At 40.4% G+C, this 14,048-nt stretch overlaps 1 protein-coding gene across 1 annotated transcript in view; it reads left to right on the top strand.

Annotated features, from left to right (window-relative positions):
* The window catches only part of LOC145353303 (cilia- and flagella-associated protein 47-like), a 495,401-nt gene that overhangs the window by 106,098 nt on the left and 375,255 nt on the right, over positions 1–14,048 (top strand). Inside the window, exons 27-32 of the mRNA XM_080203935.1 lie at positions 2,471–2,677; positions 3,779–3,879; positions 7,681–7,815; positions 9,463–9,685; positions 11,508–11,672; positions 13,552–13,633. Coding sequence (XP_080060061.1) covers positions 2,471–2,677; positions 3,779–3,879; positions 7,681–7,815; positions 9,463–9,685; positions 11,508–11,672; positions 13,552–13,633 — 913 coding nt within the window. The remainder of the gene's footprint in view (positions 1–2,470; positions 2,678–3,778; positions 3,880–7,680; positions 7,816–9,462; positions 9,686–11,507; positions 11,673–13,551; positions 13,634–14,048) is intronic.

Here is a 14,048-nt window from a genome sequence, read left to right as displayed (position 1 = left end):
ATCCCAGTCTTCAGTCAATTCAGTTCACTCCATGTGATGTCAAGCAATAGTTGAAGGTACAATTATTGCAAAGGCTATGGGCCTTGCTAATATTCCGGCAATACTACTGAAGACTTGTGCCTCAGAATGTGTGCACCCCTCGTCAAGATGTTCCAGGACAGTCACAACACTGGCATCTGCCTGGCATTGTGGAACGTTGCCCAGGTATATCATGTTCAAAAAAGGCAGGACAAAGTTTGCTCTGGTTTCCTCCCAAAGTCCAAAGATGTGCGGGTTAGGTTGATTGGCTATGCTAAATTGACCCTAATGTTGGGAGATTGGCAGGGTAAATGCTTGAGTTATGGGAATTGGGCATGAGCGGCATTGTGGTCGATATAGAGACTTGATGAGCAGAGTGGCCTCTCCCTGTACTGTAGGGATTCTGTTATTCTATGAAAGCTAACCTGGCCAATTACTGCCTCATCAGTCTACTGTCAATAATTATAGAATCCCTACAGGCAGAAGGAAGCCATTCGGCCCATTGAGCCTGCACCGACAACAAGCCCACCCAGACTCTATCCCCATAACCCCACACATTTACCCTGCTAATCCCATTACACTAAGGGGAATTTAGCATGGCCAATCCCGTGTTAACTCGCAAATCTTTGGAGTAAATTAGTAAGTTAATGGAAGGGGTCATCAGCAGTGCTATCAAGTGGTACTTGCTTGACACTTAGATTGGATTCTGCCAGGGCCACACAGTTCCTGACCTCATTATAGCCTTGGTTCAAACATGGACAGAAGAGCTGAGCCCCAGAGATGAGGTGAGAGTGACTCCCCTTGGCACCATGGCAGCATTTAACCAAGTATGGCATCAAGGAGCCCTAGCAAAACTGGAGACAATAAGAATCAGGGGAAAAACTCTGAACTGGTTGGAGTCATACTTGGCACAAAGGAGGACAGCTGTGGTTGCTGGAGCTGTCCTCTCAGTTCCGGGACATCGCTGCAGGAGTCCTTCAAGGTAGTGTCCTAGGCTCAACCCTTCAGCTGCTTTACCAGTGACCTTCCTTTCATCATATGGTTACAGTTGAGGATGTTTGCTGATGATTGCACAATGGCTAGCACCATTTGTGACTTGTCAGATACTGCAGTAGTTCTTGTTCAGATGAAACAAGACCTAGACAATATCCAGCTTGGGCTGATAAATGGCAAGTAACAGTGCCAGATAAGGACCATCTCCAGTAAGAGAGGATCTAACCATCACCCCTTGACATTCAATGGCATTCGCTTTACTGAATCCCCCATTAACAACACCTGGAGTTCAACAGAAGCTGAACTGGACTAGCCATTTACATGCAATGGCTTCAGAAGCAGCTCCGAGGCTAGGAATTCCGTGGCAAGTAGCTCACCTTCTGACTCCCCAAAACCTGTTCACCATCACCAAAGCCTAAGTGAGGAGTGTGATGAAGTACTCTCCGTTTGCCTGGATTAGTGTAGCTCCAACAACATTCAAGAAGCTCAAGACCATCCAGGACAAAGCAGCCCAGTTAGTGGGTATCCCTTCCAAAAAAATTCATTCCCCACACTGTCAATACACAGTTGGAACCTTGACAGAGTTTGTACCATCGACATGATGCACTGGAGACACTCACCATGGCTCCTTAGACAGCACCTTCCAAACACACAACTGGTACCATCTAGAAAGACAAGGACAGCAGATGGACATTTGAATAATTATCACACAAACAAAAACAGAAAATGCAGCATCTGTGGAGAGAGAATGGTGCTCGAAACTGAATAATTACATTGAAGTGAGAGGGAAGTATCCTCTGTAAACATGTCTCGACACTCTAGGTTTATTAGATTTGATTTTATATGAAGAAAGACTTGCATTTCATAGCCATTGGATTTTCCAAAGGACTTTACAGCCATTTTATCATAGAATCCCTAAGTACAGAAAGAGACCATTCAGCCCATCAAGTTCGCACCAACCACAATCCCACTCAGGCCCTACCCCCAAATCTCTACATATTTTACCCACTAATCCCTCTAACCTACGCATCTCAGGATACTAAAGGGCAATTTTAGCATGGTCAATCAACCTAACCTGCACACCTTTGGACTGTGGGAGGAAACCGGAGCACCCGGAGGAAACCCACGCAGACACGAGGAGAATGTGCAAACTCCACACAGGCAGTGACCCAAGCCAGGAATCGAACCCAGGTCCCTGGATTGTTAAACAGCAGTGCTAACCACTGTGCTACCGTGCTGCCCAGTACTTTTAGACTCAAAAACAAGTTTAGGATTATATTTATTAATCGTTCAGCTTAGCTGTGAAGCTGCAAGTAAACTGGCTTTAACTTGCCCACTGAAATAATTTATTCAGAAATATTAAAGAACTTCATGAGTTGTATCTTAAAGAAAAATGATCACTTATTGCCTGTAGAATCCTTTAGTATTGTAAAATTTAAAAAATTTGATTTGGTTCCAGTGACTGCACGCTCGAAACTGAAATCCCAGACGTGGAAACTGAAGATGGGAATTGGATTAAGCCCGTGTCTTGTCAGTTCCCTGAAGGCTCAACTTTGCCGTTTCAGAGTGAGACCATCAAAAGCCTAACATGCTACATTATCTTCTGTTCAGTCCGTCCAGTTTCAGTATCGATGCAAATCACTTTCATTGATCAGAACAAGAAAAGGTAATAAGTGTCAGTGTAGAGATACATTTTGGGATAGATCGGTTTTGAAGAGCACTGAGTATAAATATTGAAGTGTGCTAATGTGAAATGGTTGCTAGATTTTAATATACGTAAGTAAACTAATAGATGAATCATTGTTCCAGGCATTGAAATCATAGCAAGACATTTCCTTTAAGTTACAAAATTGAGCTGTTATCTGGAGGAACAATTTGGGTGTCTGGTGGATTGTTATAAACCTATCACTGTTATGACAATTTCATGGTAATTATAAAAGTTGGAAGAAATCATATAATAAGATCCATTCACATATCAGCTTTTGGATGACGTTACTTCATTTCGTACTTTTTAGCTATGTGAACTTTATCCCCTTGTTCCTGGCAATTAAACTTGTTCTGCTTTAGGATTCCATCGATTCCAATACAGAGCGATGCAGTGCATTTAAGATAAAACTTGCTACGCTTCTTAGCAACTATGTCAAAGAATAAGTAACTTAAATCCCCAAAAATCTGAATATGATATTCCCAAAATAGCTCCAGATAGCAAAACCTCTGCTGATGGCTTTGCGAAAACTGGCTGTTTCATCTTCTGGGAATGGGTAGTGGTTGGGAGTGAGATGGGAACAAGATATTCATTCTTGTGGGTATTTGGCAGATATAGAGCAGTTGGAATGTAATTATCTGCAATAACATCCTGTATTCCCCAAATGCATGCTTTGTAACAAGTTTAGGGCCAGTCTGTCAGATGTTTGTGAAACATAGGAAGACTCTAATTCACAGTACATCAGGTTACAAGAACAGGAGTACGTAGGATGGTCAATCCCTCTAACCATTTGGATAGATAATGGCTAAATCTGAACACCATTTCCGGTTACCTGGTTGCTTCATATTCAGTGAAACCTTTGTTTAATAAACATCTATTGATCCTAGTCTTGGAAATCTCCATTGCAGCATCTATAACCTTTTGGGAGGAATTACTGATTTGTGATATTGTGCTTTACCCAAGCTGGATAAGAAGTGCAGGCTTAATTATTAGTAATTTTCTGTTAATAGTTTCATTTATTGCATAATGCTGGTGATGAATTCTTTCATTCTCCTGGCACAGGTTCAAGTTACCATTTTCAGCTTCTGCAGATAATTGCCTGTTGACTATATATAGATATCTAGTCCTTCACAGTGCAGATCAACATATTGTCCTCAAAACTGGTAAGTATTCACAAAATTGCACTTTTATAGAACTAAATTAATATGAAATGATTTGACTGTAGTTGATTTAAAATGCAATTTACATTAACCCAAAACAAAAACTGACCCTTCCTACAATGACCACATTTAACTGCTTTCCAAGTTCTGTATAACTATTTTATACATATTGGTTACAAAGAATGTACAGGGTGTGTACACCACCTAATTTTGTTGGAGCAAAATTTGGCTTTATTTTATTTGTCTATCTGTCTTGGCTTGTGGCTTGTTCATATATCACACTTCTCCTCGATGATAAATGCAACCAATAGCCCATAATTTTATTTGACTTGATGCATTACTTTAAGCAATAGCAACTTGTATTTATTTAGCACCTTTAACAAAGCAAAACATCTCAAGGTGCTTCACTAGAGCATTATGGAAGAATGTTTGTCAGCAAACTATGTAAGGAAACCAAAGGCATGGTCAAAGGGATAGGTTTTAAGGAGCATCTTAAAAGGAGGAAAGAGATAGAGAAATGGAGAGGATTAGAGAAAGAATTCCAAAGCTTAGGGTCTTAGTTCAAGGCACAAAAATGATGGGCACAAAAGTTTCAAGAAAGGTAACCTGTGAATTTAATGGTATTAGAGTTAAATTACTATTCTGATGAAGAGTCATAAATTTAGTTTTTTTCCTTCGATGTTGCCTGACCTACCGAATGTTTTCAGCATTTCCTGTTGTCATTTGAAGTTTCCAGCGTCAGTGATATTTTGCTTCTTGTTAAATAAAATTGCCTCTGACATTTCAACAAAAATATCTAATGAAACAAGATATTCTGCTTACAGAATTCAAATTTAACTTCATGTGCTAATTGATCTATACTGTGGTAATGTAATATTGTGCAATATTTTATAACTACAATGTTTGCATTACAAGTCAGAAAAATCCAGCTTTCCCCTTATTTCTCGTGAGTTAATGCATTCCACAGTTAGTGTTTATGGCACTTTTACATCTCCATTTCTGAGACCAGGATATTTTACATTTGTGTTGTTTCCAACAAAATGGAGTGTCTATTCCACAATGCTTGTGGGCAAGGTACAGAAAGTTTCTGGTCTCGCCTGCGATGAGCATCATTGTGATTGGGACAGGAAAATTTGGAGAGTGGTCAAAAGTCAGCAATGAAGCCTGCTACTAGCAGGGCTGGAAAATCCCAGCATCTGTTCTGTGTTTTGTAGACACGGGCTGGTTGAGTACAATCATTTGAACTGGATATTGGTGAAGTGCTAACTTTCTGGAATTAAAACAGATCTTAAAGCATTTTGGTGCTAGGTATCAGTAAGTAGTTGGTTTACTACGAGTAAAGCAACTGCTGCTATTATTTATTACTATTTTCCTTTCTTCATTCTGTTTTAAATCTGTCTTCGTTTTCTATCTCCATTTTAATTTTCCTGTAATCATTTCAAAATTGTGCCCATGTTAAATCTATAATTGTGGGTACAAATAAAGTAGCCTCAGTAAGCAGTTGAGGAAGTCAACTTGTTTTCTTGTTATTTGTGGGTTACAAAACTGTAAATAGTGTGTTTTATGAAAATAGGAATTCCTACATCTAATTGGCATTAAGAAGAGTGAAATTTAAAGGGATGAGTCTTATATTATATATTAATTAAAAATAGAGCAGGAAGGTCACCTTTAAATAAGGGATGAGTATGTTTGAATGATCCTAAGCAGAGATGGGAAGAAGAATGATGTGAGGTACCACCTGCCACCCTTATCTGCTGAAAGCATTCCAGAGGCCATTTAAAAATGATGAACGTGAAAAGACCAGGTTAAGACAATAAATGAAGGAAAGGAACACAGGACCTATTGATCAGGAGGCTATGGTCAACCAGTTGTTAAAAGAAGTAAGTGAAGGAAGAGAAAACCTAGAACATCCCTTTTATTGAGGCTCAATACTTACAAAATCAGGTGTTAAAAAAAACACGTTAGGTGACAAATGGGAGAAGAAAGCACGTGAGCAGATCGAGAAAACTGACAAAGACAAGGTCTTGAAAGCTGCACTCAAAGGAAAAAGGCCCTGCCGATTGTCAGAAAGAGATCTCTGAGAGAGAAAACTAGACTGCTATTCACATGACAACTACAGGAGTTGATCACTTCCGGTATGACCAGATAATAACATTATTTGAGGTAGATATTGGTGGTATTTATTGCAGGAAGTAAAGTAACATATTTGAACATTCTAATGCTAGGTAACAGTGAAGAGATGATTTGCTAAAAATAAAGTAACAGCAGCTGATTTTTAAAATTTATTTATTTTCTTTTTTGACCTTTTAGATCTGTAATCATGTTCTGTACCCATTTTACTTTTTTGTAACTATTTAAAATCTATGTCCATTGTGAGGATTAGAGATAGTTTAAGAATTTATATTTGTATTTTGTTCATTAGAAATAAAGTTTAAGTTAAGGTTATCTGTGCTTCTGTATTTGTGTGCTAAGGAAGGGTTAAAACTTTAGTTTCACATTAAACACAGGTGTCTGCAAATCTATAGTTAGTTTCATTTTAAGCTTTGCCTGAATTTCAATGTGAAAGCAATTACAAGTTTAAAAAAAAACTAAGCTGTTCCTCAGCACCAGAAGCTCACCCTTAGACAACAAGAACATTTGAGTTTGTTGTAAGCTAGGAGCAGAAAAGTTGGACACAAGGAAGGGAACTGTAGAAACTAGATTTCCCAAAAGAGCAGAAACTGTTATTATAGGCAGGAAAATAAAGTAAATGGCAGAAAGCAAGTCCCAGAAGCTAAAAAACAGAAAGCCCCAGGAAGACTAAAGTCAAAGGGCCAAAGAACTAGAATCTGAGCAAAGTAATGTTCACTGAAGTTAAAGAACGGAGCAGAGAAAGTCTCCCATTTAATGCAGAGCTGCAAACTTCAGAACTGGAGACATCAGCTAGTGAGAGGCCAGACATCTGAAGTAATCCTAAGGTCGGTGACACCTTAATCCAGTCTGTGAAGCACGGATGTTTTATTGGCATGGCATTGTGTCGAAGCTGAATTGCATTACTTAATCAGGGCAGAGGAATACTCAAAGGAGAAATACTGGATGTGAATCCTTGGTGAAAGCATCTGAGAGAAAGCTTTGTGTGGAAGAAGACTCCAAAGTGTATTCTTTGAACATGGTGATTGGAAATCCTTGTGTGGAAGACAGGCCCCCACTGAGACCAATTGGCTCACAGTGTAACAAGCATTTTGGCGATTAGAAAAAAATCGACGGATATTGGGTAGCATCTGCCACTTGGTTTCAGTGTGGTGTGTCTGACCACATGTCACCTATTGGTTTACATGGACTGCATACTTACTGAAAACATAAGAGTATAAAGTATATGAGAACTTGTGTAATCCTTATAACATTGCAGATACCTGTAACTGTCTAGCTGGGATGAAAGAGTTATATTACAGTTAATCCTTTTTTGTTTAATGTTTTATCGTTTTGTTAAACATTAATTAGTAGTCCTGTGACTCTGTTCAGCCATGTTTCTAAACAAAAAGAAATCTAGCAAGCTAGGATTATAACAACATATTGAATCTGCAATTGTGAGTGCAAAGAAATTAACTCCAATTAGTGCAAGAAGATTTTGAGTGAGTCAAATTTGCTCCCTTGTAATTTGCACGTTGTTAGAACTATAAGTAGGATGCTCCAGAGTTTCTGTCTACAGCTTGCAGTGTGATAATACATAGTGCCAGACATCCCTTAAGTAAATTTTGGGCTTTTCCTGAGTCTAAAATAGATAATGAAAGGGCTTCTGCTAATAATGTTTTGTGTTCTTTTCAGCAAACAATTCAAGCAAATATGAGAGCATTGGAAAAGTTGTGCTGCAATCCCATTATACCCCTACAGCTTCTTCACATAGTACATCTACTATCACCAAATTCTCTCCTTCCACTTTTTTTGAAGACTCTGTTTCAGGTGAACTGCCATCTTTCTATTCATAAATTGAATCTGAACTTGTCCGGCTTTAGATTTTGTGTTTGACCTGGACTGACAATGTGTGGTAGAATTTAATTGGACCCACATACAGGTAACCAAATGGGACATGGTTTAGGGCAAGGATTGGCTCTTGGGAAGCCCCTTTCACCCTACACAACATTCCATCTAGTGGCATGGAACAGACAGATCCTGTAGATGCAGCTGCAGTGCCCCACATAGATGAATAGTCTTCCCATTGATACTCCCCAGTGTAGCTAAGGACCATTGGAGGACCTGGCTCTGACCACTGACAACCACCAGAACTGCATCCAGATCATTTTCATAAGCTGTATGACTGGTTGCATAACAAATAACTGACGGAAGTGGGAGAGATGCAGTAAAGAGATAGCTGAATCATCAGTAGTATTGTTATTGGAGGAGCATTAGTTCCTGAGAAAAGTGTGCATCTTCCAACTCAGAAAAATAAGGCCACTTTAACTTGCCATTCATTAGCTGTTAACAAAACCTGGAGAAGTGTGAAGTTGCCTTGAATTGAACATTACTGAACATTGTCAATTTTTCGATGATGGTTATTTAAGAAAACCACTAATATTTTATCCAGTTTGTTAAATATGTTAACTTCATTTGTGGTTTGGCCTTAATCACCAACCTGTGCTGAGATAGAAGTAACAAGATGATGGACAACTTCCCACATGTAACAAAACTTTTGATTTAAAAAGGGAATATTCAATAACTAAAAGATTTTGATTTATTTACCCTTCCCAATATTGTGCATTGGTTTAGTCTGGAATTGGTTTGAGCTTGAGCTTCTTTTTTTGAGATATCTGATCCGTCATTAAGCATAAACCGGCCCACTGTCTTTAATTTTTATCGATATCAAGTTTCTTGTTATACCACAGAATAAACCATAGAAACCCTACAGTGCAGAAGGAGGCCATTCAGCCCATCGAGTCTGCACCGACCGCAATCCCACCAGGCTCTATCCCTGCTTAGGGTATTCCCTCTAATCTATCACATCCCAGGACACAAAGGTTAATTTAGCATGTCCAATCAACCTAACTCGCACATCTTTGGATGATGGAAGGAAACTGGACCACCTGGAGAAAATCCAAGCAAATATAGGGAGAATGTGCAAACTCCACACAGTCACCCAAGTCGGGAATCAAAACCGGGTCCCTGGAGCTGTGAGGCAGCAGTGCTAACCCTGTTAGCAGTTGGCATTGTTGCTTTCATGTACAATTTGCAGTTGAATATTATACTATGACTGGAACTTCCTGGGCATTCTGGCTGGTGGCACAACACCGATTGGCAGCATGGATTGACCAGTGGGAATTCCCATTGACAGCAACAGAACCAGAAGATCCTGCCATTGGTCAATGGCATATCACCTCCTGCTATGAGAAAGACACTCAGAGAGGGCAGAGAATACGGCCCATAATTTTCCTTGGCTTGTGAAAGGAATTTAAGTGTAGTATTTCATGGTTGTTGCATATTAAATCAGCCAAACTACATTTGCAAAACTCACTTCTGCTTTTTTTAAAAAAAACATATTTCCTTTATTATTGATGTATGAAGTAATTATCTTCATTTTATGGGCACTTGAAATTCACATCTTCTTTACTGTAGATACTTATGAAAGTGAAGATTCCAAAGCAGGAAAGAGGGAGGCAGAGAATGAAACTGATGTTTTGAGCAGAAAGAGCAATTTGGGAGAGCTGTTATTTCCTGCTGAGAATGATACTGAAGATATTTTCTTCCACAAGGTTTTAACTATAGTGCAGTCTTGGTTCACCCTCTTTGGCAGTCCGGATGGCATGAATCCTGTTTCTATCCCAGTGTCGCTGAGGTGGTGAGTGCAGCAATTGATCAAATCAAGTGCTATGAAGAACTCTGACCATAATGTTTCAATACTTTGATCAGGTTTTGGATATTTTAGTTTAAACTTTGAAGAATGAAGGAATTGTATTTAGAAAGCACATTTCACAATATCAGGATGTCCTGAAACATTACTGCATTCATTGGCACGGTGGAAGGAAATGACGTGACCTCTTTGCACTGCAATTAAGTAAATTACCGGACAAGTGGCATTGGTTGAGGAATAAATGTTGATTAGGATGCTGCCCTGCTCATTGTTTAGTGCCATGGATATTTCACATCTACATAGAGGGAAACCAGTTCTGCATCTTAAAGATTGCAGATCACATAGTTCAGCAGTACGGTACTGACCATTTAGTCTAGATGACAGGCTGGATTCTTTGGAGGTTATGAGATCGCAATGTTGGGCCCTATCAGATCCTAAGACCACCAAAATTATCAGTATGGCTTTCCAGAGAGGCGACCTCCTTATTGACCACCTTTGTGCTCGCTATCCTACTGAGGCAGTAAGGCAGCAAGAAGGTAGGAACACATCCACATGGAAGCAACCTGAATTGCCTGTCTAGAAATGATCAATTAAAGAGGTCCATGACCAGTATGGCCCACAGGCCTGTAATGAATGGGTCTGTGGCTTTCATCCCCTGTCACTGAGGTTTGGTGTCACCAACCAACATGACCCTCCCCGTGCCAGCCTGCCAACTCGATTGAACTCGTGAGCTTCATGGACATTGAGGAACCCTTTCAACATTGTTAAAATATAGGCATGGTGCAAACTGGCCCATATGGGGCCTTAATTGCGCTAATTGTATATAGGCCTCTGTGGAATGGACAGCTGACTTTGTTCCTATTCATCCCAGGAAAGAATTCTAGATGCGTCAAAATTAGATAATTACGGGAAAAAAAACCTTTTTTTCTAATCATTATATTTATAATGCAGTGAGAGTATCTCAAATCCAGCTACCCAAAAAACATATGTTTTTCAAGATGTCCCAAGCATCAATTTGAATTGAATATTTTACCTGAAAATTTGACTTGGTGCTGAATTGGCATGGTGTGGCTCTAGGCTAGTTATTGTCTTTGCATGCTGCTTTATCCCACTCTCCCATGTGACTCATTACTGCTACCCAACCTGGCTTGACCCAAACTGTCCATGGCCTGATGACACCACCCCCCTCCAGCCCAAGTCTGGCATAGCCTCAACCCCAAGGGCACCAGATTTGAGGTATTATACTTGGAGTGCATTGCTTCATTATACTTGGAGGCACACGTGTCATGTGTGGGAGGCACACATGACAGCGCAGAGTTACTGAGTAGAGACTGATAGCCAAGTTCCACACACATGAGGACGGCCTCAACTGGGATCTTGAGTTCATGTTACTCTATCTGTAACCTGCACAACTTGCCTAGGTTTGCAAATTCTCACTAACTGTCCTGGCTGGAGACAATACACATGTTTTTAACTTGTGCTTAACCCTTTCTCCACTCACATTTAAACTTATACCTTTAAGACTTGATTATCTGTGAAGACTTGCATTCCAACCATTATTTTGTAAATTGAGTTTGTATTTTTATATGTCCTGTTTGTGAACTGAAATCCCACTCACCTGATGAAGGAGGGCACTCCGAGAGCTAGTGGCTTGTGCTACCAACTAAACCTGTTGGACTTTAACCTGGTGTTGTGAGACTTCTTACTGTAGGTTTAGACCCATGGATTAAAATAGGAAACTGAGCAACAATGCAGTAAGGCAACTGCAGAGTGTTTATTTATTGGAAGGTAATTTAGTTTCTAATTGCAGCACAAAGCAGATTGGAAGAGACATAAGCACGATTTATGACATGCTGCACCATTTGAGCGGCAAGTGGTTGCCTGGCTTTACTGGAAAGCAGCCATTACTCAGTGATCCAATGGAGCGCCTATTCCAGTTGCACTGGCAATATTCAACACTTCTCACCTTTTTAAGGTAAGTGAAAATATTTCCCTATTAATATGTGGTTGCTTTACTAATTGAAGGCATTATCATTTTGGATATTAGATTTCTTTTGGAGTTCTGTGCTACATGAATCTCTCAAAGAGATTATAAACCAAGAATTTTCCGTAGCTGTTTTTCACTCATCTGCTGCAAAAGCAGAATACTGTGGATGTTGGAGATCTGAAATAAAAACTGGAAGGTCAGGTAGCATTTTTGAAGACAGAAAGTGAGATAACCAGTGGAATCTAGAGGTGATGGCAGGGGCTTGTCCACCAACAGTCAAACCATTGGCAATCCCGCAGTGACCATTTCTGCAAGGCCTTGGGATTTCATACAAATCTGGTACTAACATGATCAGTACCATCTAGCTTCCCAGCTCTTGTTTGGGGAATTCCATCCCTTCCCCCTCAAGGTTGGCAGCTCTCCAGTGCTCACAGTAGCAATGGTTTTAGTAGCCACTAACGGTGCTGTGCAGCCTCAGTAGAGGATCACTGAGCACCAGGCAGAAGGTGAATAGAGTAAATTTCCCAGGGCCAGACAGGGAGGTCCTGCTGAAAGGGGAGGTGAAAATGTATCAATCTGAAAGTCAGAGGTGTCAGAAAGTCTTAATCTGCACCCCTCCATTCCCATTGGCTGCCTCCATCAGGCATGAGGAGCCCAGTAAAGAGGGGGTCACCATACCAGCCTCCAGGCCTACTTTTCAGAGTGTTCCCTGGTGTTTAGCCCACGTGGCATGGCTCCACCTCCTGCTAGTCAAGTACCAGCAGTGGTGGGATAAGGCCGTTTTATTGCCATGAAGGACTTCAATTGGCTTCTGAATGGGGAGGCCAATCCACCTTTACTCATAAGGAAGGAGGGGGATACAATGGGATCTCCTTCCCACTCCTTCCTGTCCCTCACGCGGCCCCTCAGCCTCCCAACCTGTCTCCAGGGGAGCATCATGTTTTATGCAATAGATTTTTCTTTGGACTTCCTCTCTCTCCATCAATCATTTGAACAAATGGATATAATTTTTTTAATTTTAAGTTTCAAGTTTAATTATTAGTGTCACAAGTAGGCTTACATTAACAGTGCAATGAAGTTACTGTGAAAATCCCCTTGTCGCCACACTCTAGCATCTGTTCAGTACACTGAGGGAGAATTTAGCATGGCCAGTGCACTTAACCAGCATGTCTTTCGGACTGTGGGAGGAAACCGGAGCACTTGGAGGAAACCCATGCAGACACAGGGAGAACGTGCAGACTCCGCATTGACAAGCGGGGAATCAAACCTCAGTTCCTGGTTCTGTGAGGCAGCAGTGCTAACCACTGTGCCACTGCGTTGCCATAATGTACAGACTTTAAAGCTTAAACTTTGCTTCAAATCATTACTCCTACAACTTGTGATTTTTCCAGGTTGAAATAATTACCTTAATTATTTTTGGCATGGAAAGTGTCAAAATTGAAGAGTTACTAGATCTAAACATTTCCACTCCCCATCTTGGAGCAAAAGCCCAGTTCTTATTTTTTTCTTTGATTAAATTCATTATTCTCAAGGTAACGGGGATATAGCTTCAAGGCAATAACCCACTTTTTTTTTGGTGCCCGGGAGAGTATGAACATTTTCAGGATGTCTTTACCACAGGCAAATGTAGAAATTATCCAAGTGCATGCTTCAACTTCAACCTTAAGGTTGCAGGAGGTTGCATTTTCCAGCTATTGAATATTAAAATCCATTATCTGAGGGCTTTCTTGTTTCGTAATTGTAACCAAGCTGGCCAAATATAATGTGATGTTTTCCCAGAAGGTATGTAAAACTGAAAACACACACAATCTTCTGTCTGCACATAACGAACATGTCTTTTCTGTGTTTTAATCATGTATTATTGCAGAGCACAAGGAGCCTGCCTTGCTCATCTGAAACCAGAATTTCTACTTGAACCTGAAGAGTTTAAACAATGGTGCCAGTTGCAGGTAGAATTTTTCCTTGTCTGTTAGACAAATATTAGATTTACCGCAAGACTTGACTATTGTAAAACACACCTGGCCAGCCTCCCTCGTCCTACCCTCCTCAAACTTGAGATCATTCAAAACTCTCCTGCTTGTACCTTAACTCACACCGAATTCTGCTCATTTATTTCCCATGTGCTGGCCGACCTAACTCTGCTCCCGGCCTCAGGAACATCTTGATTTTAAGATTCTCATTCTTATTTTCATATCATTCCTCTGGCCTTCCATCTCCTGAAATCTGCGAATTCTTCCAGCCTTACAGCTGCCCAAGATGTTTGTCCTGTGCCAATTCTAGACTCTTGAGCACCCCTGACGTTGATTGTCCCATCATTGTCATCCATTCCTTCAGTCCCTAAAGCTCTGGAATTTCCTTTCTCAG

The sequence above is a fragment of the Carcharhinus amblyrhynchos genome, chromosome 15 (assembly GCF_965287045.1).
Source record: "Carcharhinus amblyrhynchos chromosome 15, sCarAmb.v2.hapA, whole genome shotgun sequence".
Lineage (NCBI taxonomy): Eukaryota > Metazoa > Chordata > Chondrichthyes > Carcharhiniformes > Carcharhinidae > Carcharhinus > Carcharhinus amblyrhynchos.
The sequence above is the reverse complement of the archived record's forward strand: the minus strand, read 5'-3'. Positions and strand labels throughout refer to the sequence as shown.